At 37.4% G+C, this 22,912-nt stretch overlaps 1 protein-coding gene across 2 annotated transcripts in view; it reads left to right on the plus strand.

Annotated features, from left to right (window-relative positions):
• The window catches only part of KCNJ16 (potassium inwardly rectifying channel subfamily J member 16), a 43,498-nt gene extending 22,509 nt beyond the window's left edge, over window positions 1–20,989 (plus strand). Inside the window, exons 1-2 of one of the 2 annotated variants that reach the window (XM_032208660.1) lie at window positions 2,739–2,804; window positions 18,330–20,989. In XM_032208660.1, coding sequence (XP_032064551.1) covers window positions 18,411–19,697 — 1,287 coding nt within the window. In that variant the 5' untranslated portion in view covers window positions 2,739–2,804; window positions 18,330–18,410 and the 3' untranslated portion in view covers window positions 19,698–20,989. Of the gene's footprint in view, window positions 1–2,738; window positions 2,805–18,329 lie in introns of those variants that run through there. The other variant, XM_032208659.1, reaches the window with a different exon arrangement.
• The last annotated feature ends 1,923 nt before the right edge of the window (window positions 20,990–22,912 follow it).

Here is a 22,912-nt window from a genome sequence, read left to right on the forward strand (position 1 = left end):
CTCCCCAATCCCCAGCAGTGAGATGACTAAAATGTTGCCATGTCATTTATTTAGAACTTACTTTCAAGGAAACATAAATGATACGGTTAGGCAACTGACTGGTGGGTCAGATTGACTTGCCCATGTGCTTCAGACAGCCAGAGGTCAAAAGCCTGATGGAGGCTTTATTCTCTGATGCATTTGATTTCTCCTGTACATTTCTTTCTGTACTTTCCTCCTCCTCTCAGTTCTTACGGTAATAAATGCTTAATTCTCAGAGTGTTGGAGAGAAGGCGATAGAACAAATTGCATTATGTTTCATTACTTTGAGATTTGTTGTTATGTGTCACTTAGTAGTCTATAGTTATATTAATAAATAAGCAGCAATGTGATGAGTTTGCCCCAGGTCATTTCTATCCAGGTTTGAGTTTCTTGTGTCAGCACAGAAAAAAAAATGTAGTATGGTTTTCTAAACCTTTTGTATTAAACTAAGCTTGAAAAAAGTTTATTTTATAACTGGATCACTCTTTAAGCTATCCAATATTATTATTTAATTAAGTTAATTTGTAAAGTGATTGTCCTGTAACTAACATGGCAACCCTATGCCTGTTTGCTCAAGAGTAAGTCCGCCAATATTTGACTGGTTTACTCACCAATTCACTGAGTAGAATCAAAAGATGTGGTAGGATTACTGAAGCCCATGGTAAGGACTCGTGGTATTTTTCTGAATAAGAAAACATAAGGCTAGTCCTCGATTTACAACAACAATTGAGATCAAAATTTATGTTGTGAAGCAAGGCAGTTGTCAAGTGGATTTTGCTCCATTTTACAACCTTTTTTGCCACAGTTGTTAAATGATTCTTTGAAGTTTAGTGAATAATGTGGTTCTTGTGTATCTGGTATCCCCCTCCCCCATTGACTTTGATTGTCAGAAGCCATCTGGAAAGGTTACAAATGGTGATCACACGATCCCGAAACAATGCAACTGTCATGAGTACATGTCAGTTGCCAAGCGCCCGAATTCTGATCACGTGACCATGGGAATGTTGCAATGGGCTTAAGAGTGAAAACTGGTTATAAGTCATGTTTCCCAGTGCTGTTGTAACTTCAAGAGGTCACTAAACAAATAGTTGTAAGTGAAGGAATACCTGTAATAGAGCTTAGTGAAAGGGTTTTCTCTAAAATTCAGTTGAAAAAATGAAAAGAAACTAAAGTACTGTATTTTCAGAGTATAAGATTTCACCCCCTAAGAGAGTGAAAAATTGGGTGCATCTTATACTCCGAAAGTAGCCCCCCTCCAGCCAGCCCCCACCCTTTGACCGTCGCAAGTCACATTTTAGACCTGTTCCAGGCTGCATAGCCCATCCATGGCTTGTCTTTTTGGCCTCTGTGCCTCATATTTTCAGCCTCTGAATGCTCCATTTGAGACCTGATCAAGGCTGCGGGGATCGCCAGAGCACATCGCGCCCACTCACAACCTGCGAACTAATGTGCTGAAGCTGACCAGGCTAAGAACGCTAGCCAGGTGAATACCTGCAGGGACATGCAGTCAGGGGAAGCAGGGGAGGCAGAGCCTCAACACTGTCATATAAAAAGAAAAAATGTAAAAGGAAAAAGGCAAGAGCTAGTTGCTGCCAGAGTCACCATGGAAGCCCTCTGCTTAGGGCTTAACTGTTTAAAAAAGCCTCTAAAAAGTGCCCTCTACAGGAGGCAACAGGAGAACGACATGCCTCATCTAGTCTGACTTTTTATGATCACTCGAGCAGAGTTAAGCAAGGGTTAAAAGCCGAAAAATTCCTGATGTAGCTGAGACATGTTGTTCTCCTGCCTCCTCCTGTAGAGGGTGCTTTTTTAGAGGCTTTTTTAAACAGTTAAGCAGAGTCATCCAGGGTGACTCTGGCAGCAACTAGCTCAGCCTGACCTCAGCTCTTGTCTTTTTCCTTTTACATTTTTTTCTTTTCATGATGACAGGCAAGAGCAGAGTTGAAATCTTCTCTAAAACAGCTGGAAAAGGTACGTGTGGGTCGGAGGGAGGGGGAGGAATTCAAACTTCATCCTCCTGGTGCAACTTTGTGTGTCTGTGTGTGTGTGTGTCTGTGTGTGTTTGAGAGAGAGGGGGAGGGAGGGAGAGAGGGAGGAAGGAGGGGAAGGGAGAAGAAAAAGAAAAAGAAAGGAGGAAACTTATTTAGCAAAGGAGAAAAACAAATGCTGCCGCTTTAAATCGGAACTGAGGATGCCTGGCTGTGGAATTCTGGGAGTTAAAGTCCACAAGTCTAAAAAAATTGCTGCCTCACCAGCCATAAACCTTACCGCATGTCACTGAATACCTGGTAGGCAGAGGCAGATTTTTTTTCTTATTTTCCTCCCCAAAAACTTATACTCCGGAGCTTCTTATTCCCAAATGTATTGGGAATACATTTAGAAATCTTAAAGCAGCATTTGACGGAGACTCAGATAGGTGACTTCAGTTCAGGGCAAGTTGTTGAAGTTTCCCTCACTGTGAAAGCCTCTCTTTAAAATGTATCCTTCATCCCTAGCTGTAAAAACAAAACAAAAACAAAACTTAGTTCTGGGTCTTGGGAGAATGTGTTGCATGCACAGTGTTAAAAGTGCCAAAGCAAAACACTGGGTTCATTGTGAAACCTTTGGGTGAACAGTAGCAAGACATTAGGAAGAGAAGTCAGGGGAACAACACTGAAAGGATAGAAGGCTGTAAAATCATTAGAATACTGATTGGACTGTTTTACATTTCTGCCAAGATATTTCAGGAACTGGTATGAAAAAGATGACCCAGCCAGAAGTTGCACAAGAGGAAGGCCAGCCAGGTAAGAGGGATGCTTTCCTCTCTCACCCACCAGGAAAATAGGATGCAATTCATAACACTATAAAGCAGAACCGCAAACCCACACTTGCCACTGAATGCTTTTTATGATAATTGAAAAGCAATCTGGAAAGATATAATTGACCTATTTAAAACAAATTGGTCAGTAAATATACCAATTATTTAGCATGAGTGGACTATGTAATTGTAACATGTACATCATATGATTACAATTGCCGCTTTGTTTGCTGAATTGGCTTTACTTTCAGCAAACGCTCCCCCCTCGCCAGCCCCCAGACAAAATTGCTGAGTCTGAGACCTTGACCTCCTGCCATTTTTTCCCTCTGATTATTTAGCCCAGAGATTCCCTTCTTTCATTTGCCTACAGGCAATCTCTATTAAAAGCGAGATCTTTTCCCTTGAGGCGTCATGCTAAAGTTATTTTTTTTTATTTCTCACTCTGCCAAGATGGAAGGTGCTTGCAAGTTTCTAGGCTGCTTTAGATGCAGCCAGATAACACAGAGAATGATTTAGCTTTGAAAGAAAGTCTGCATAAACCCCTTATTCAGAAAAATCACATTTTTCTTCCCTCTTAACCTTGCTGTGTGACTTTTGAAATCTAGAGCAGTGATGGCGAATGTTTTTCTGCTCAGGCATGCACGCAATAGCGCATGCATGCATGCCCACACCCATAATGCAATGCACTCCTCAGCGCATGCACACACAACTCCCTGCCCTACCCTCTGTATGTGTGTAGGCCTCACTGAAGCTTCCGGATTTCTGGTGAGCCTGTTGGACCATTTTTCGTCCTCCCCAGGCTTCAGAAAAGCCTTCGGAGCTTGGGGATGTGAAAAATGGGCCCATCGGGCCTACTGGAAGTTCAGTAATGATGGTCTGAGGAGGCTCAAATGTCTATGCAGAGATTGGTAAGTTCTGGGGCAGTAGCTAATAGCTCAGGGTCAATTCCACACAGGAACACACAGACCCATCTGAGATGAGGGACTATTCTACAAAGCATCTCCTCTAGCAAGGCTGACTGCCAAAAGATTGATGCTTTCAAATTGTGTTGTTGGAAGAAGATTCTTGAGAGTCCCTTGGAATGCAAGGAGATCAAATCAGTCAATTCTGAAATACTTTGGCTTCAAAATGAGAAGAGAGGACTTATTGGAAAACTTATTGGAAAAAGGAAAAGGGGATGGCAGATGGTTAGATAGTGTCATCAACACAATGAACATGAATTTGAAGAACGTCTGGGAGGCAGTGGAGGATGGGGTAAGGGGGTTAGTGTGCTTTGGTCCACAGGGTCAGGAAGAACCAGACACGAATTAGCAACTGACTAACAAAAATATTTTATTAGATTACTATACTCTAAACAGGAATTCTTTTTTTCTACATCAAATTGATGCGTCATTTGTTGGATTGTCCAAAGATAGTCCTTTATTAGAGCATTATAGATAGAAAGTGACGAAGTCTTGCTATGGTGGGGTTGCTTATAGGGATCTTTGTGGAAATAAAGACAAATATATAATCATACCAAGGCTCTTTCAAGACATCAAATGTGCTGTCTGAGACAGTTGTTTCACTCTAGTTAATGAAGGGGCTGGCTCTCTGTGGACCTTATGGAGATAATAAGGCCATTTCTGAACCTGTCTCCCTCTCTTTGTAATGAGCCCTCTTGAGCAGCCCAGTTGTGTCTTAAATGAAAAAAAGACTTTGTGGTACTGCCATGTGACAACTCTGCTTGTACTCAGACCTAGATGATATCCCTGAGATGGATGTCCTTGGAAAAAATATTTCCAGCTGGAAAAAGGCATGATAAGATTAGAATGCCATATATATTACCCAAATGAAAAGAATTCTTCCTGTTGTTCATTGACACCTTTATTCTTCTCCAATCTCATCAAAATCAAACATGCTAGAAGGCTCAATTTCTCTTCCCCAAGTCTATTTCCTCTCCTTCAACTCAGCCCTGAGCCAGTCCCAATCTCTCTCTTATAGTGGAAAAATAAATTTTGAACTCAAAGACACTTTTAATTAGAAGCAGGGGAACTGCCGAGACTCTCCATTGAGAGTCACATGAAGAATGGGAGCCTCACAGAAAATACACACAGATTATTTTAATTGTCTGCCTCCGAAAAGGCTGGCATGCTGTATATTTTTAGCGCGCGGCATTTCTATATCCTTTTCAAACACTTGCAAGTCACATCCTCTTCTCCAACTGATGCTTGAAGTGTTGCCCAAATACACAATTACAAAGTCAATTAAAACCCAGTCCCTGTTTTGTTAATTTAAACATAAAAAAGCATACATAGGTTTTAAAAGTAATTCTAAAATACAAGCAAAAATTAAAACAGACCCAATTGACCAGAACATGAGAACCAAATTTAGAGGGAGGGAGGGAGGGGGAAGGAAAATAATCCATTTTTTAAAAAAAACTGTTAAAAGGATTGAGCAAAGCCACAACAGTGATTTAGAATTTAGCTGAAGTTTAGCAGGCACCTTTCTCCCCCACTCTCCTATTGTGCTTTTCCCCCCTCCCTTCTTGGAAATATCCAGTACTTGATGCGGAAGCACAGACCTGGGTGTCTGCCAAAGGTATTGTGAAGTGCCAGTGTGTCCTAAATGTTCAATGAGCTATGGGAGCCAAGGTTGCTTAGCATCCCATAGAATCGAGATCGCAAGGAAGAAAGGCTAGCTGTACTGTAGCTTTTGGAGATAGGGTGCATACATAAATAAGAAAATTAAGACGGACACAGGTTTCGTTCCACTTCAGTGAACCTCAGTGGTCGTAGTAGCAAGCAGCTTGTGCTGATGTTACATCTCCAATCTTGGCCAACCTAACCGGTGAGTGAACTAGGGACCTATATGAAAATAGATGTGTTGGGGGGAAAAAAACCTAGGCTTCGTAGAGGTGGGATAAATAAATGTTATATTCTTTTCTCAACTTTGCAAAGAGAGCAGGCAAATAGCTCTTACGGGAGGATGATATAGTACCACTACATAGCAAACTAATGCTGAGGATAAAAAAAACTAGGGTAGGACGCTTTGTTATAAAACAACTACTAAGGCCATCCTGTTTAGATTCAAAACTATGGCGAGATCCTAGTTTCATTGACAGAACTGCAAGTAACAGAGAAGAATCCATGGGGTAGAAATTTTGTTTCCTGTCCAAGGAGTGAAGCTTTCCACCTGCACCTGATAAAGAGCAGTTCTTTAGTATATTAAATGCCATTTGAGCTTTCTTTGGGGCATGTTGCTCCTCAGTAGTTCAAGAGGTGATACTTGCCCAGAAATCAAATCAAACTGATCTTTATTGGGCTCATTTACCAGAATAAATCCGCAATGAAAGAAATAGTTCCAAATAGGATCTTGGTTGTTTACCTTTGTTGTTATTTTTTTGACCTTAGGGTTTCTGGAAGAGGTAACGACATTGGTAATAAACACTGAGTAACTTCTATAATCAGAATCTCATTAGTGATGTTCTCTGAGCTTATTTTAATGAAATTGTATCTCGAGAAGCATAGATCGTGGAATACTTGGAACTGAAAAACTGGAAAAGAAAGCAAACAATCAGCCAGCAAAAAAGAAAAAAAAAGAAAAGATACCATTAGTTTAAGAGTTGATGTGGAAGAACAGGGAACTGTAACAGAAAAAGGATGAGTTTGTTACTGAGAAAGTATAAATGTGCAGTAGCAGTAAGAGGGTCAAATCTTGGACCAAAATTTAGAGAATCTGCTCTTCTCTTGTTTTGCAAAACACTGATCACTGATTATGGATATATTCTACTTTTTTCTCCCTCTTTCAATATTGCACTATGGATTTCCTATCATTCTGCAAGCCGGCTTATTAATTGCCGACTTCCATTGGTTTCATCTCCTCTTAAGCCTCCAAAACTCTTAGCAGGTATCTTGGTCTCTCGTGTTCAGTTGTCTCCCCACCTCTCCCCCGAGCTCCTTGATCTGCCTGCCTGCCCGAGTTTGTCCTATGATCTGACCCATGATGAAATAATTTTCTTGCTCTAGGTGTTTGCTGAAAGACTTTCTCCCACGTTCTGCCTTAATATCTCTTTTAGGTGAATCCTTTAGCAGTCAGTTTCAGATTGTCTTGTGTTAATTTTGATATAAAGAGTTTCAATAAAGATCGTGTAGCTTATATTACAAGATCCTCATGAGTATTATTCTCTGAGGCCCCTTAATGCAATCTTTCTATTTCAGGAAACAGATATTGATTCAGAGCCCAGCAATAGTATTTTCAATTAATGTCTGGGCAAACGTTCTTATTCTTTCCTTCCTTCTACTATGATTTTCTGCAGATTCAGATGCCTACAGATAAACAAGCATTTTGCCCCAAGGCCATAACCGCAACCCACTTAAATTCTAGACAACTAGAAGAAAGAAATGTTTATATGGGAGCCCTGAGAGGAAGTAATTGAAGCTGGAGTTTCCAAAACACGCAACTGGTGACTATTGACATTTTAGTAATAAGATGTGGAAAATAGGATTCATATTAATTCCAGCTTTAGATTCCACTAGCTCACGCATCTCCGAGAAATTCTGTGAACGTTAACCTGAACCAAATACCTAAATTATATGCTCATGCAAAAGAGGGAAAAAAGAAAAAAAAAACTTAAATGGTTACATAAATTTTAATGAAGAGTTTTCTAGGATCAAGGAAAACCTGGGTGAAATATGTGACACTAATACTTTCCAGAGACCTTTCTGGGGTTTTTTTTCTTGTTAGAGTAGCTAATCAACCAGAAACTATATACTAAATGCATAAGTTAGGGAAAAGTGTTGTTTGAATATATGAGACATTGACACAGGCAGAGTTTAGGCAGATTCTTCTAGTTATCACCTGTTCAGGTTTTTCTCTCTCTTTGATTCAACAGACCAGCAGATACTTGTGGTATCTTGAAGGTAAAGAGTTCAAAATTTAATTTTGTAAAATTTCTACACAAACATTTGTTCATATTTTATGCCTTTTCCCTAATATCTTTATTTTCAATAATTTCCCCCTCATGCCTTTTAATCTGCAATTTTAATATAGTCATTCTATTTTTCTCCCATAATCAGAAACAAAAACTTGGAGAAACATGAAAATAGAAAGACAATTTATGTATCAACAGGTGCTTTAGTATAGGAAATGCACATTAAACTAGAGTGGTGAAATTATCTGCTCATTGTATTTGGTTTTAAGTCAACCCTTTAATATTAGTTCATAAAGACGATGGAAAAAACCTGTTGTTTAAGGAATAGGCAAATCTGTCAATTTGGTATGCTTCTTATATTTGGATTTTTAAAAACCTCATATTATTTTCTTCCCATTTCCAAAGAAATGTTATACTTCCTGTTAATTCCGCTCTAAAACAAGGTGAACATACTTTTCAACTACCTGTACCTTTCTCAAATCAAAAGATAAGAGTTTTTCCCAACATTAAGTGCAATATTATTCTGTAATGAATCTGAGAAGAAAAAAGTGGCAACTATAATCAGAACATTAAGAATGTTGAGGATGATAAGGATACAACCTGAAAGGGAGAATAGTTTGTAGCAGGTATTCTGGAAGGGGGAATTGGCATACATATTTCATACAATGTGTAGTTCAGCTATCAATATTGTGATCAATGCACAGCCAGAGAATGAATAGCAAAGATACATTAATTTCTAAATAAGAGCCAAGGGTGGCGCAGTGGTTAAATGCAGCACTGCAGGCTACTTCAGCTGACTGTAGTTCTGCAGTTCGGCTGTTCAAATCTCACCGGCTCAGGGTTGACTCAGCCTTCCATCCTTCCGAGGTGGGTAAAATGAGGACCCGGATTGTTGTTGGGGGCAATATGCTGACTCTGTAAACCGCTTAGAGAGGGCTGAAAGCCCTATGAAGCGGTATATAAGTCTAACTGCTATTGCTATATGAAAACTGACCCCTTAATTTTTTTCTTTGTTAAAAAAACCCCCAGGAAGAAACAGTAGGATGGAGGAAAAATATTAAAATATTATGTTTAACAATAATGATTTCTGAGTTCCTTGAAGAAAAGAAGAATCTTAATGATGACATACTGTTCAGACTAAAGGCATCCCATAGTTCTAATAATGCGAATGGTTTTTCAAACTGAACCTGACTTCCAATCATAACCAGGTTGTAGGTTCACTTACTTCATTAGGCTCTACTAATAAAAATATACTTTGTAGATAGCTTTGTAGGCCTTAAATATCGTATTCCTCCTTTTTTCTCTCTTCCATATTATATAATATCTATGAAAGAATATAAAAAATAGATGATACAAATGGAAGAATCAGCTACAGGTAGTGAAATACTGATGGATAAAAAATAATCTGAAATATCATAACACATTCCAATGCATCATTAGAAGCTTCTGATATTATAAGATATTTCGTATCAATTTTTCTTATCTTTTCTTTTTCTAATCAACAGCCTGTAAGATGGCTGGCTGGTTCGATTGAGGTGATGCTTATAATTAATTGATCATAGGCAGATACAGGTAGATCTCTGAGTCCCACTTCAGAAGAATGACTAATTAAATTATGCCTCCCACAGAATAACTTTGCATGCAAAAAATAACATTTAATTTTAAGTGGAAGCCATTCTCAGAATATTATTTATAGAATTGGGTCGCATCCAAAACTGAATTTTAGAGTTTATCTCTTAGTTTAAAGTATATGTATAGTATTAATTTACCATACTTTTTTTAACTATTTACAATCTTTCTAGCAATTTGAATGGGTTAACCAAGCACTTTTGCCACTTATTCTCATTTCCTCCTATCCTCATTTCGATCCATCTTATACTGGAATTCCCCACTAAGGTGCTTTCATGGATGGAAAGGAAACCTTGCAAAGTAAACATTTGTGAGCACAAGATGAGAGCCAGGAAAAAATTGTTAGTGTGACAGTACACATTTATATGTGCTCCCATATCTTTAATGTATACTATGGTGATATTCAGCTTGAGAGTACTTGGATTTATACATATTAAGATGGGACAAGATGTGAAAGGCTGTTTTAGGTTTTCCTAAAATTTGTCAAATATTGTAAATTGATGGGATTCAGATGCCTGCCCAGATTTCCCAGGAAAAAGGACTTAGGATCAAAGCAGAAAACTCAAGGAAAATAGCTACTCACGTTCTAATTGCAGTGAAAAGGTCACTGTTATAATTATTAGGAAAGAGCTTGTATAATGTTACCCATGCAATTCCATGATATAACGGCATATGGTATATTACCCTGTTTCCCTGAAAATAAGACCTCCCTGGTTAATAAGCCCAATTGGGCTTTTGAGCGTATGCTAAGCCCTTTCCCCAAAATAAGCCCTCCTACCATGAGGTGACCACACTCGCCGCCTCCTACACCTCAAAAATAATAAAATCTCCCCGAAAATAAGGTCAAGGGCTTATTTCGGGGGTCAAAAGAAAATAAGACCCTGTCTTATTTTATGGGAAACATGGTATAGGCACTGGAAACAAAATAACATGAAGCTGAGAAAGATAATATGCTGAAAAAGTTGGATCTCTTTCCCTAATTGAAAATTATGCCAAACTAGGAATATTTTCATTCATAAAAAAGAATAACTATAGGGTAAACCAGAAGCTTTTATAAGTTGGCGTAGTATATCCTTAATAAGCAGACAGATTCCCCCCCCCCCCCGTGCAGTGTTAGAAGTTTGGATTTTCCATGAATACACAAAATCAAATTTGTATGCAGTCTACAAAAATGTTTGGAGCAAGGTTTGTTTCAAAAAAAGAAACCGGGGGGGGGAACAAAGGGGGGGGAGAGAAAGGGAGGAGGGTGTTGAAATATTTGGAGCCACCATGTTTTTAAGTGGTGACAATGCTGTAACTAGAAGATTGTTTCCATTCATAGCCAGATGAAAGTCAGATGGTTCAAATGGTTATGATTTGATTGGTTTATTCAGGGCTTCTTTGGTTGCAGCTTTCCAACTGTATGAGCATCAGTGTTCATAGGAAAAATTTCCAAAACTGAATGCAATGCTATATTCCAAGACAATTAACAGCAGAAGGAAACACTGGACTTCCAGGAAGGAAAATTAAGATTAAGCATGAAGAGAAACTTTGTTGATAAAAAGCTTAGCCAGAGCAACATTAACAGGGGAAGTTGTGAAGATGGAACACATCTGCAAAAGAATCTTTAGATCAGAGTGGAGACTGCATTCCTTTAAGACTAATATTTCAAGGACATTTGCTAGTGACGAACCTCACAAATTCTTTTTCCTTTCTTTAACATCATCATACCCTCTTTTCCATTTCCTTTCTTCAGATAGCTTTTATGAAAGATGGTTAAGAATTGTCTAAAGTTGAAATAGTTAATTTGCAGTGCATTTTCCCAACTCTATTATCTATGGCTGACTAAGGTGCAGTTCTGCCATTATCTTCATAGGTTAGTTACCTATTTGATGAATACAACTGTGTGAAGAATAAATCTCCTATCTACATTGTATGGGGAAATATACAATGCACATAGTATGTACATAATGAGTGGCTTTATAGAGCAAATATCATGAGCTCTTTTTTTTAACTATAGTCATTAAACTGGGAATTAACTGAAAAACTTCATAGCATATTTCATTGCTCTATTAAGCAAGAATCAAATTAAAGATAATTTGCTAAACAATACCAGGAGAAAAAAAATCACAAGGAAACCCTTTAATTCTTACTGTCCCCCCCCCCTAATCTTTTCCAAATAAATGTTACTAAATATAATTCCAATGAACTAAGGAACTAAAAATTAAAAATTGACATCCACTATTTTAAGGCTTTCTTTGCACTAGTCAAATGGTGTTTTCTGACAACAGCTAAGAACATAAATGGGATGAGCTGGATCAAAAGTTTCAAAATTCTAAATTTATTAGAAGAAGAAAGGATGTCAGAGTATCTACTCTTAAAAGAATTAAACTAGTCATACTGGTATCTAAATAAGCCATCGGAAAAAAGAATTCCCCATTAATGAAGGATCCCATGGAAAAATTCTACAACAGTTTCAAAGTACTCCTGGGGATGTAGGGAATGGAAATGATAGTGGAGTATTCAAACTGCAAAACCTCTTTGAATCGGTGCATTTAGTTTCACGGATTATATTAATCTGAAAATTGCATGCATGTAGTTATTTAGGGTTTTGGCAGTGGAAACATTTTTTTTCCTGTAAAAACAGCAATAGCAATAGCACTTAGATGTATATACCGCTTCACAGTGGTTTTACAGTCCTCTCTAAGCAGTTTTACGGAGTCAGCCTTTTGCCCCCAACTATCTGGGCCCTCATTTCCCCGACTTTGGAAGGATGGAAAGCTGAGTTAACTTTTAGCCGATGAGACTTGAACTGCCAAACTGCTGGCAATCAGCAGTCAGCAGAAGTAGCCTGCAGTACTGTACTCTAACCACTGTACCACCATGGCTCAAAAATAGAGTAACACTCTTTTTACTCTGAAAATTATTGGGAAGAAGTGCTTCAGAACTTGTGCAAGCACAGCATTTCTGTTATTCATTAAAGCAACCTGTCTTTTTATGATCTTACATGTGAGCCTGAAAAATAGTTGTGGCTGCTTTGTGTCATATTAACTTCAGTGAGTTCACTCCTAAAAGCAAGCAATGGCTTTTTAAAGGTTTTTCAGAGCCTGTATGAAGCTCTTCAAAGATTATAAGGCTCATCTTGAAGCTGACTGGACATGGGGTAGCAGTACACTGCATGCTACTTGCAATCTATTATGCATTCAATAAAACAAAACAAAACAAAACAGAGACAAGGGTTTATAATCTCCTTCAGAAGGTAATTTGAAGATAAAAATCACTTGTTTTGCATGCCAACAGTCATGCATTTTGAGAAGGATCACACTGAAATGTCTCTTCTGGTGCAATTACCTAAGTACAATTACCTAATTTGTGAGGTCTGAGACAGTAGGAAAGATGATTGTGAATGCCTAGCTTATTGTATGTTGTCTTGATCTCAGCCTTATGTTAGCTGAGTAGATTCAGACAACTTTGACTATATTGTTACATCATTCATTGAAATTCCCAGCCTTAAATAAAACTATGGAATGTCTACAACTAGATTTAGACAGAGCCAATTCTTACACTTAGTTGAAAGGTCAAAAAGCCACCCAGACATAGTCAACTATTGTCCAAATAGAAATACCCCTAATTTGGGAGGTCAAACCTGTATCAGTTGCACATGTTTTTGGAGGAGACTTATTAGCTCAGTCTAGGTTGTAGCCTCATTTTTGTGCATGGCCAGTCATTTTCACCCTGCTAGATAACCACTTGTTGAAGAGAAACAAAGAGGATATGGCTCTATTGATCCTTATTTTTAAACCTCTTGGTAACTTTTGGTTCTATTACCCATATATTCCTGGGCCACCTTTGTGAGTTTGAATTGGGAACATGATTCTGCTTCCTGAGGGCAGCCTCAGAGATCAGCCCTGAATGATTGTGGTCTGGACCTTAGTGTTATGTTGTATGGCAGCGGTGTCAAACTCTTGGCCTGTGGGCTGGATGCGTCATGTACTGGCCATGCCCACACCTGGTTTAACGAAGGGGGGAAAGTTGGGATACATCACATGACAGTTTGAGACCCCTGTTGTATGGAGATGCTAATATTGTTTCATATATTGTATAATATTGTATATATTGCATAAATCACATGTATTACTTTGACAGCAGAGTTGGGCCATAAGATAAAGTGCCATTACATAGGGAAATGGAGAGATAGGAAATATGTATTTTATTTTTGTTTCCATCCAAAATACTGCTTAGTAGGTAGCTGTTCCTTGATCTAACTTTTGACTGACCAGAACCATCTATGTCTAATATGCTTGAAGTTCAATTCATCAGCAATCTTGAGAACCCTAGGTCTCCATTCATCTGACTCTTGAGTTTTTAAACTCATTTAGAGTAAATAGTTATTTCATAAACTTGACCATACAAGTTAATATCAAGCTTCTTCTGCCTTTCTCAAGCTTTTGAAGAAGAAAGTTGTCAGCAAGACAAGTCAGGAATTTGTCATTTAACAGAGTTTATCTCTCACAGATGGCAAAGTAATTAAAGTTTCCCATCATCATGTTCTTTGAAAGATCTTCAGTTTACTTTTGGAAAATATTATTCACGTTATTCCATGGTTGAACAAACAATAGTTTGCATTCCCTCCTTTACTAGTTTTTGTTATTGTGAACCACCCAGTGCTATAAGATGGGCAGCCATACAAAACTGAAACTAACTTGGATGCTATCTACAGTATCACTAAGTTTGTTCCTTTGGCTTTTTGAGCTGGTGTGGAGAGTTTTAGTGAAGAGGACACCTTTTCCCCTACTATTACTTCTGCTCCTTTTGAACAAAATGAATTCTTCAATTAATATTCTTTGTTCACAGGAGTTACTCCACCAAGTTTCTCACATCTTATGAAAGAATATTTGCAGTGGTGGGATTCAAATAATTTAACAATCGGTTCTCTACCCTAATGAAAGGCATGGCTCGGTGGTCATGTGACTGGGTGGGTGTGGCCAACTCAACGTCACTCATGTGGATGGGCACTTCACCTTAGCTGTTACAATTTAATAAAGGTTAACCAGAGAGGCAGTTTCCGTTAGCAGGGCAATAAAGATTAGACTAGAAACAAAACCAGAATGTTTCCTTCCTGCCTTCCTTACAGGATTAGCCCTGTAAAGTGGGAAAAAACAAAATGAGATTTCTTCCAACAACTGGTTCTCCGAACTGCTTAGAAAGTTAACAACCAGTTTTCCTGAATAGGTGCGAACTGGCTAAATCCCACCACTGATATTTGCCTTTCTCTACTAAGAGTCCAAATCCAACTTGTATTTGTCTCATAATCTGAGCATTATAGGACAACAAAGGCCACAAACTTTATAAGACACATTTTTTTAATTTTTTTACTGAGTAGCTAATAGGCCCCATTACTGCAATACCTTTCTTCTTACAGTATAGAAAACCAGTCATGCAATTGCTTGTACTAATAACAGCTGTGTAGAAAACAGCCTTTTTCCATTGAAGGCCAGTCTTTCTACTGGGAGATATCTTAAAAATCTTAAAAAGGTGTAAGATATTTATTATTATGGATTTTCAAAAACTGCTTTATGTATTCTTCTTACTTATAATTGTTAATCATTCTTTTAGATATCATGGCTTACTAAGGCACTGTACTTTATTAGTCTTAACTTGAGTTATATTATTCATGTTTATATGATTAATACTGTATTATTTTATATCCTACAAAGCTATAGGCATATGACAAATAAAAGTATTATTTTAATTGCCTATCATTGGTTGGCAGAGGTGAATCAGAGCAGGTATCTATGGGATCCAGCAATCCATTTTTAGGAGTCCATATTAAAAGCTTCTCAACCAGATGAGGTAATTCTGCTACATGCTTATTTGATGGGGCAGTATTAACAGCAGAATATGCAGTTGCCTTTTTTCTCCTGAGCTAACAGCACATGGTAATGTGCTGTTATCCATGCTAAGATATCCAACTTATCTCTCTAGCTGTCACCTGGTGAACTTCACTATCTGTATCACTTCTGAAAACCAAACTTTTCTTGACTGAAAAGTAATAGTGACAAACAATTAAGCAACTGAATCAATAGTATATCCATAGACTCATAGGAGAAATACTCAATTGAGATCTTGCTTGGTATCCAGCCATACCCAGAGTATTCTGCCATCCTTTAGATTCTATCAGTTTCTGGAAGCAGATGATAAGGGACTTCTGATCCTTTAGACAAGATGTTCCACGACAATACTGTTTGGCTGCTCACATCTCAAATTATTTTTCCTGTCTCTCATTAAGGTACATGTTAAAGATACAGAAAGATGTTCTACAATCTTTCACATGCTGAGTTTATTGAGATGTGAGTGACCAGTATCGTTCTCAAGTAGTACAAACATCATGGAGCCTACCCATCATGGTCATAGCTCATGATGGTCATAAATGCTACCCAGTTACAGACTGCCCAAAATGTGGTCACAAGACCAACAAGCAGAATTTTGAATCTGGGTTGTAAGTGCCCCTCAGGTAGGTCTACTGGAATTCTGAACAGTCACTAGAAGACTAGTCATAAAATGAGGACTATCTGTACATATATCAGCTTATCACAAAGTCCTGGAAGCCATGCTAAAGTCTGCAATTTGGGTGGCTGAAATGATGAGCAGTTTCCAAGTCAAAGAACTTTATTCTTGGCACTATATTTCATTTTCAACAACTTTGTGAGTGCAACAGGTAAGATTATTTCTATCCAGAAGATAGGTGTTGAAGAACTGGCTAAAGGCAGCCCTCTTTGTAAGAGATGGAATGGAACTCTCGCCAGATGCCAGAGTTGGCTATCTCCTGAGAATACATCTCCTAGTTGTTTTCCTCTGAATCCACACCTGGGAGAAATGTTGTGTTCTAGCCACTGAGAAGATTTTCAGTTATACAATATGAATCACATTCTTATTTATGAGATAGCTCTTGAAAACGCAATGAATGAAAGTGGGAAGGGGTGCTTAAAGCCACAGCTACATCAAGTCTATGAATATTTCCAATAACTGCATTCCAGAAGTATTTTTGGAACCACGAAAGTTATGTTGTTGTTGTTTTAATGAAGGCCACATTCTGAGGATATGTCACCATATGTCACATTCGTTTTTGTCCTGGAAAAGAAAAGGAAAGTATGCTAGATTTTTAAGTGTTTTGGAAAAGTGTATTCGCACAGCTGACATTATTGTTCATATGGCTAACACATCCTGAATGAGATGGACTACACTCTGTGGGGCAGATATTTCACAATGAAAAACTGGAGTGTGGGGGAACATTCATTGTTTTACTAACCTTTTTGGTAACTCTAAATTTGTAATCTCTGCTTGTAAAAGTTATGTTTTAAGAAGCTTAATACAGAAGGTGGTTGGGGTGGGGTGAGAAGGGAAAAAAAATGAATGTATCACTGAAGTAGGAAACTTTATGTCTAACAACTGTTTTGAGTTCACGTTTCCATCATTCTCACCACATGAATTCTTAGGACAGATAGATAACTTTCTCTTGCTATTAAAAAATTAATTAAAGTAAAGATAAAGTAGCACAGCAAATAGATGATACTAAAAAGGTACAGGGCAGAAGTAACATAACTGATTAAACTACTTTAGACTACAAATTATATAACCAAGTAGCAAGCAATAAAATTCTCTACAAATATATACTTCAAGTGTAAGGGAAAAACATGTAAATGATTCTCAACATTGTCTATCATATTTGTGAACACAGAAATTGGAGAAGCTATATTAACTTAATTTGTTTTTGCTGTACATTATAGCAATCAGATTGCACTTAGTATATTGGGGTGAAACACAATGGCTCACCCTCATCTTTTTAACTATCAAGGATACCTTTAATCATAATCTAGATGTTAAGACTTAAAATAAACCCAAGAGATCCTCATGTGAGACTTCTATTACCAAAGCCAAGTGAAACCATAAATAAATTTTGGGTGAATATCCACATAAGAAAGCAGTCACACTATTGTCTAAAATATGCCTTGGTTTTAAAATTTAAACAATAGGTATTTTTGCTTTGTAGATATTTGGGGGAAATCCAGTACTTTTATGGGAGATTTAGACATAGTTTTTCATTGGAGATGCCAAAAACATAAAACGCTGATAGAGGTAAAATACATCTCAGTAGGTGGCAGCACCTGTATGAACTTTTCTAGGTTCAGAAGGAAAGCTAGGTTGGACCTCTTTTATATCTATTTATTTTGCAACATTTGCAAACCTCCCAGCCAATTAAGAATCTGGGAGATGAACAACAAAACATGGATAAAACTCTGTCAAATAGTAAAAATCGTGACATACATACATATACATATACATATACATATACATACATGCATACATACATACATACAAATAAATAAATAAATAAATGATAGATATCTACAAATAATTTGGTCTAAAGGTACATTGAAATAATTGTTGTTTTTTCAATACTTTGCAAAAGTATTGGCGATAGGGAAATCCAGTTCCATCACCCAGAGGCTACAATGGAAAATATTTGCTGTCTAGACCAATCTCCATCTACTTCCCATTGGGAAGGATCTTTGGATATTAACACCGGAAATCTCTAGGAAATAGTAGAACTGACAAATAGACTAGGGAGTTTGACATACATCTCAGAGAAGTTCATAGAGTTGCCAGGGGAATGACCTGACTGTATCCACAGAATTGTTGTCAAGCACAGGTTGAAGGATACTTTGACCATGAGCACTGACTCAGCATCTCAGTCAGTTAACATACCAGGTTAAAGATAAGATAAAATAAGACAGAAGTTGAATAAATCACTATCACTGGAAAAGGGCGTTCCATTGAAAACTGTATATTAAGGGTTAAGGGTGCAACATAAAAACAATCTATTTATTGTTTCAATCTCCCATTTAAGTTAATAAGGATTCCACATATGGCTTCAAAACTGGGAAGCCAACTGAAAATCTCAAGCCTTTGCTCTTTGTTTTTCTTTCCCCTCAGGTTATAAATGAAAAGAGAGGGACAGATCAACAGATGACTGAACGTGTCTCCTAAACTAATTTCACAATACCGACCTGAAGCATGGCGGAGCACACCGATAAACTTATCAGCATAGAAGCAAATAAACTCAAACATTCACAGAGTTACCAGGAAACTACATCAGTGGGGATTAAAAGAATGCAAAAGCGATTCCTTCAGAAAGATGGCAGTTGCAATGTTTACTTCAAACATATCTTCGGGGAGTGGGAGAGCTATGTGGCTGATATTTTCACCACACTGGTAGATATCAAGTGGCGCCATATGTTTGTGATCTTTTCCTTATCTTATATCCTATCCTGGTTATTGTTCGGCTTAGTGTTTTGGCTCATTGCGCTCCAGCATGGAGACTTATTGCCTGAAGAAGAAGTCACTCCCTGTGTGGATAATGTCAATAGTTTCACAGGGGCCTTCTTATTTTCCCTGGAAACCCAAACCACCATAGGCTATGGATCTCGCTGTATAACCGATGAGTGTTCTGTAGCAATCCTGACAGTTGTCCTACAATCTGTGTTAGGCTGCATCATTGACACGTTCATTATTGGAGCTGCCTTAGCAAAAATGGCCACTGCCCGAAAGCGAGCTCAGACCATTCGCTTTAGCTACTATGCAACAGTAGGCTTACGGGATGGTAAACTTTGTCTGATGTGGCGGATAGGTGATTTCCGACCTAATCATATGGTAGAAGGAACCGTAAGAGCTCAGCTCTTGAGGTATGTGGAAGACAAGGTGGGCAGGATGATATTGGAGTACAAAGACTTAAAACTGCTAAATGATCAGATCATTCTTGCCACTCCAGTGACCATTGTCCATGAAATTAACCAAGATAGTCCACTGTATGATTTTGACAGGAAAACTCTGGCTAAGGACAATTTTGAGATCCTGGTTACATTTGTTTACACTGGAGATTCAACAGGAACATCACATCAGTCAAGAAGTTCCTATGTGCCAAGAGAAATCCTCTGGGGACACAGATTCAATGATGTTCTGCAACTGAAGAAAAAATACTACAAAGTCAACTGCCTGCAATTTGAAGAAACCACTGAGGTTTACGCTCCCTATTGTAGTGCCAAGTATTTGGATAAAAAGGAACTAGAATACACAAGTTGTGATAAGACAACAAATGGAGAACCAGAAATCTCCTCCTCTTCCTCTTCCTCCTTCTCTTCTTCCTGCTCCTCAGGAATCAGAATCAGATCATTTAGTGCTGACGCTTTAATTATTCATTCTGAGGTTTCTGGAGAATCAGTCAAAATTTCCAGTCCAATGGAGCTGCCATACGACAGAGCTCTGGTGACATTAAACAGAATGTCAATGGAATCCCAGATTTAGCAATCAATGACTTTTGCAGAACTGTACAACTAACTATAACAGCTATTAAGTGCACAAAGTTCATTTAAATTCTAGTGGTCAGATCCTCGAAATAAAGAAGAGATTTACTGACAAAATGTTAAGATTGCACTCTGCCATTAATATATAACTAGCTGTTAACAATTATCTTTTTTACAAATTATAAAATTCTGCATAGTGACACTGAAAGTTATTTATTGAAAATTCAAACTTGTTATCCCTGAATTTGCAGAGGTAATTATTTGAAATATTAATCACATTAGTCTACAATTTAGACATATTTTGGAATTGATCCAGGTTTATATAATTTTTGGAGATAGACCAGATAGTTTTGAAACAACTAATCTTTGTTTCTATGTAAATTTGTAGACTTTTCTTCAATGTATGCATTTTTTTCTTCTTTAAAATTACAAGTAAAAAAATAACTTTTTTGGAAATGAAAATACTAAGATCACATATAAACTATGAGGAGAAAACACTGATTTCACAGAAAAATGAAAACAAGTAACTAATTTTGCCAAAAGCACCTTATTTATTGCACTTTACATTAATAACTGTTACTGATCTGATGTGGTGATATAAGGTCAAATATATTCAAGTCTATATTTGTAGTATTTTCAAACAGCAGCTTTTAAATCATTTAATATTTATGTGCAGAAAATGTTAAAACTTATTTTGGCCTATTTGAAGAAAACAGAAGTGTATAATGTACAGTAATGCTAGGCCTGGTTTTTACAATTAATATATAAACATTTTCTCCTCAATAGTTGAGACCATCTATTATTTTATTTTTCATTTTTAAGTACTTAACTAGATCAGGGCATTTTGTTTTCTTTTTCTATTTTGCAACCTCAACAAGTGATCTGTAAACCAGACAAACCGGTTCTTTTAAGTGTAGGTTGATGGCTCTTAATTCCCATTACAAGTATCCTTAAACTTGCTCTTGAAAACCTGGCTTCTGACAAGCCCTCATTGGTTAACTACTCTGCTGGAGAACTAAAACATACTTACCTAACTATAACTGTGTATTTTCCAATCAGTAGCTCACCGGTTTTTCTGGGCAAACATCAGATGCGGTATTGGAGGCACATGAGAAGAACTGTTTATGAGTATCCTTCCCTTAAAAGTGTTAAACTGAAAATTGAAAATGTGGACCACTGATGCCCTTTACAGAAGTTATGGATTTTATTTTATTTTAATTGAAAATAATAGCTATTGTGAAATGAGAAAAAAATCAGCACTAATGAACATATTGACAGAATAGAGCTTTTGAATAAAATAGACATATTAATGGGTTGGTTGTACTTATTTTATTATTTGTTAATTACAAAGAAAAAAACCCTGAAACATAAATCTATTATAAGTCAGCATGATCTCGGGGGTTTGTATAAAAATGAGACTTGTGGGATATACAGTAATTGGTTCATGGTTTGCCTTTATCTGATATAAACAGCAGGAAAATACAGTATGTACACAATGCGTAAAATTATTTGGGAAGAGCATAACTATAGTTAGTAGAAAAATTTAAACTAAGTGGTGTCTTTAGTGTCTTTATATAAAGAACTTCAAGCTTCTTTAATGCAGGAAAATATGCAAACCAATATCACATTTCAAGGTGGAGTTGGGAAAGATAAAGGTAAAACAGTCATTTAGGTGAGATGAATGATGTAGAAATTGAATGAATGAATGAATGAATGAATGAATGGCTGCTATGCCTAGCTATGCAAGTGATTTCCAAAATTCTGCAAGATATCAAGATTCTTACAATACTTGATTTTAAAGTATAACTTTTTATAACTCTATCATTCTTTAAGGGGTGGGGGAGGCATAAGACCATTTGTTTTCACTACAGTGGGTTGACACTGCCAATCGTGTGGAAACCGTTAAGTGTTCAGTAACCCAAATGGAAAACTAACCAGTTTGGTAAATGCCAGACCACATAAAGAATTGGTAAATGTAAAAGTGCTCCTGGGAAGAATGCTCTCTGAAATGAAGTTGAATCCATATGGAGGTTTCAAAATCCTACAATGTGTCTCCTAAACCATAGCTCAGGTTCCACTTCTAGAGATGGAATAACATATAGTATCAGTTGAACAGCTCCTTAGCAAAATTCTGGAAAGGATATGAGAGCAGGGGAAAACAGACTATTTTGGGAGGCAGCTTTCTTTTCAGCTTCAAGTGGTTTATTATAACTAGAAGTGTCAGGTATTTGACCAGGAATCCTTGCATAAGGGAAACAGCTCTGCTTCCATTCTTGCCTGGGGAGTTGAGTTGGACACAAGCCAATTCAAGTTGGCCGTCTGACTCAGTTCTGTTTACATCCTTTTTCTGTCTGTACGTAATAGTGGTGGCAGTTAGAAAGACATCAATAACTGGAAGTATATAAACAGGTAGCAATACTGCTCTTTAGTTCTGATGGTTCCCAGATTAAACAAAAAAGTGGGTACTTAAGTGCGCTGGTAAAGTAATTCTCATTTTTGAAAGATGTGCCAGATAAGAGAAAAAAGTCAGTGTGCATCACCATAAGTTGCTATTATCTCATTCTGAGTCCAAGTTTATTATCTTTCACAGAGGAGAAAGCACACGATATGGTAACTGGATACCAAAACAGTTGGGCCTGTCCACACTTTTCCCAAATGTTTGAAATTCATCAAAGTTCCTGGGAATTTTTTTAATGTGATTCCCCAAGAAATGCTAGCAAGGGGATACTTATAATTCCTAAATACAGACCGTATTATTTAAATATATCTGAATATTTGGAGTAAAACCTTTATCTCCAAAAGCTGATACCAGTTGAACGTTTCAGAGATCCAGCTGCACTGAAAGTTGAGCTTCCGCCAACCTCTTTTGGACTCTTTCTGCAATGGAACTCAGGCTCTTTGAAGACCTAAATAAACTTTCTTCTTCTAAATAGAAAATCAAATTAAGTGCAAGCCAACCTGGCTGTCACTTCTTGACAAAAATGAGCTCCGGGGATAAAGCTTCACTCGCATCCAGTTTATCCCTGTAGTTTTAAATATATTGCAAGAGGTCCAGAGCTGTGCATCATTAATGTAGCTGTGTTTTTATTCATTATAGTTCATTTGCCATCTTATCTGAGACTTGGTTTTCATCCTGGAAGTCTTCCAAAGGGATGTAATGCAAACAAATAGCCAAATGCCCTCACTGAACCCCATTCTCCTGCAGTCTCCTGTGGT

This window comes from Thamnophis elegans, chromosome 2 (assembly GCF_009769535.1).
Source record: "Thamnophis elegans isolate rThaEle1 chromosome 2, rThaEle1.pri, whole genome shotgun sequence".
NCBI classification, from domain to species: Eukaryota; Metazoa; Chordata; class Lepidosauria; order Squamata; family Colubridae; genus Thamnophis; species Thamnophis elegans.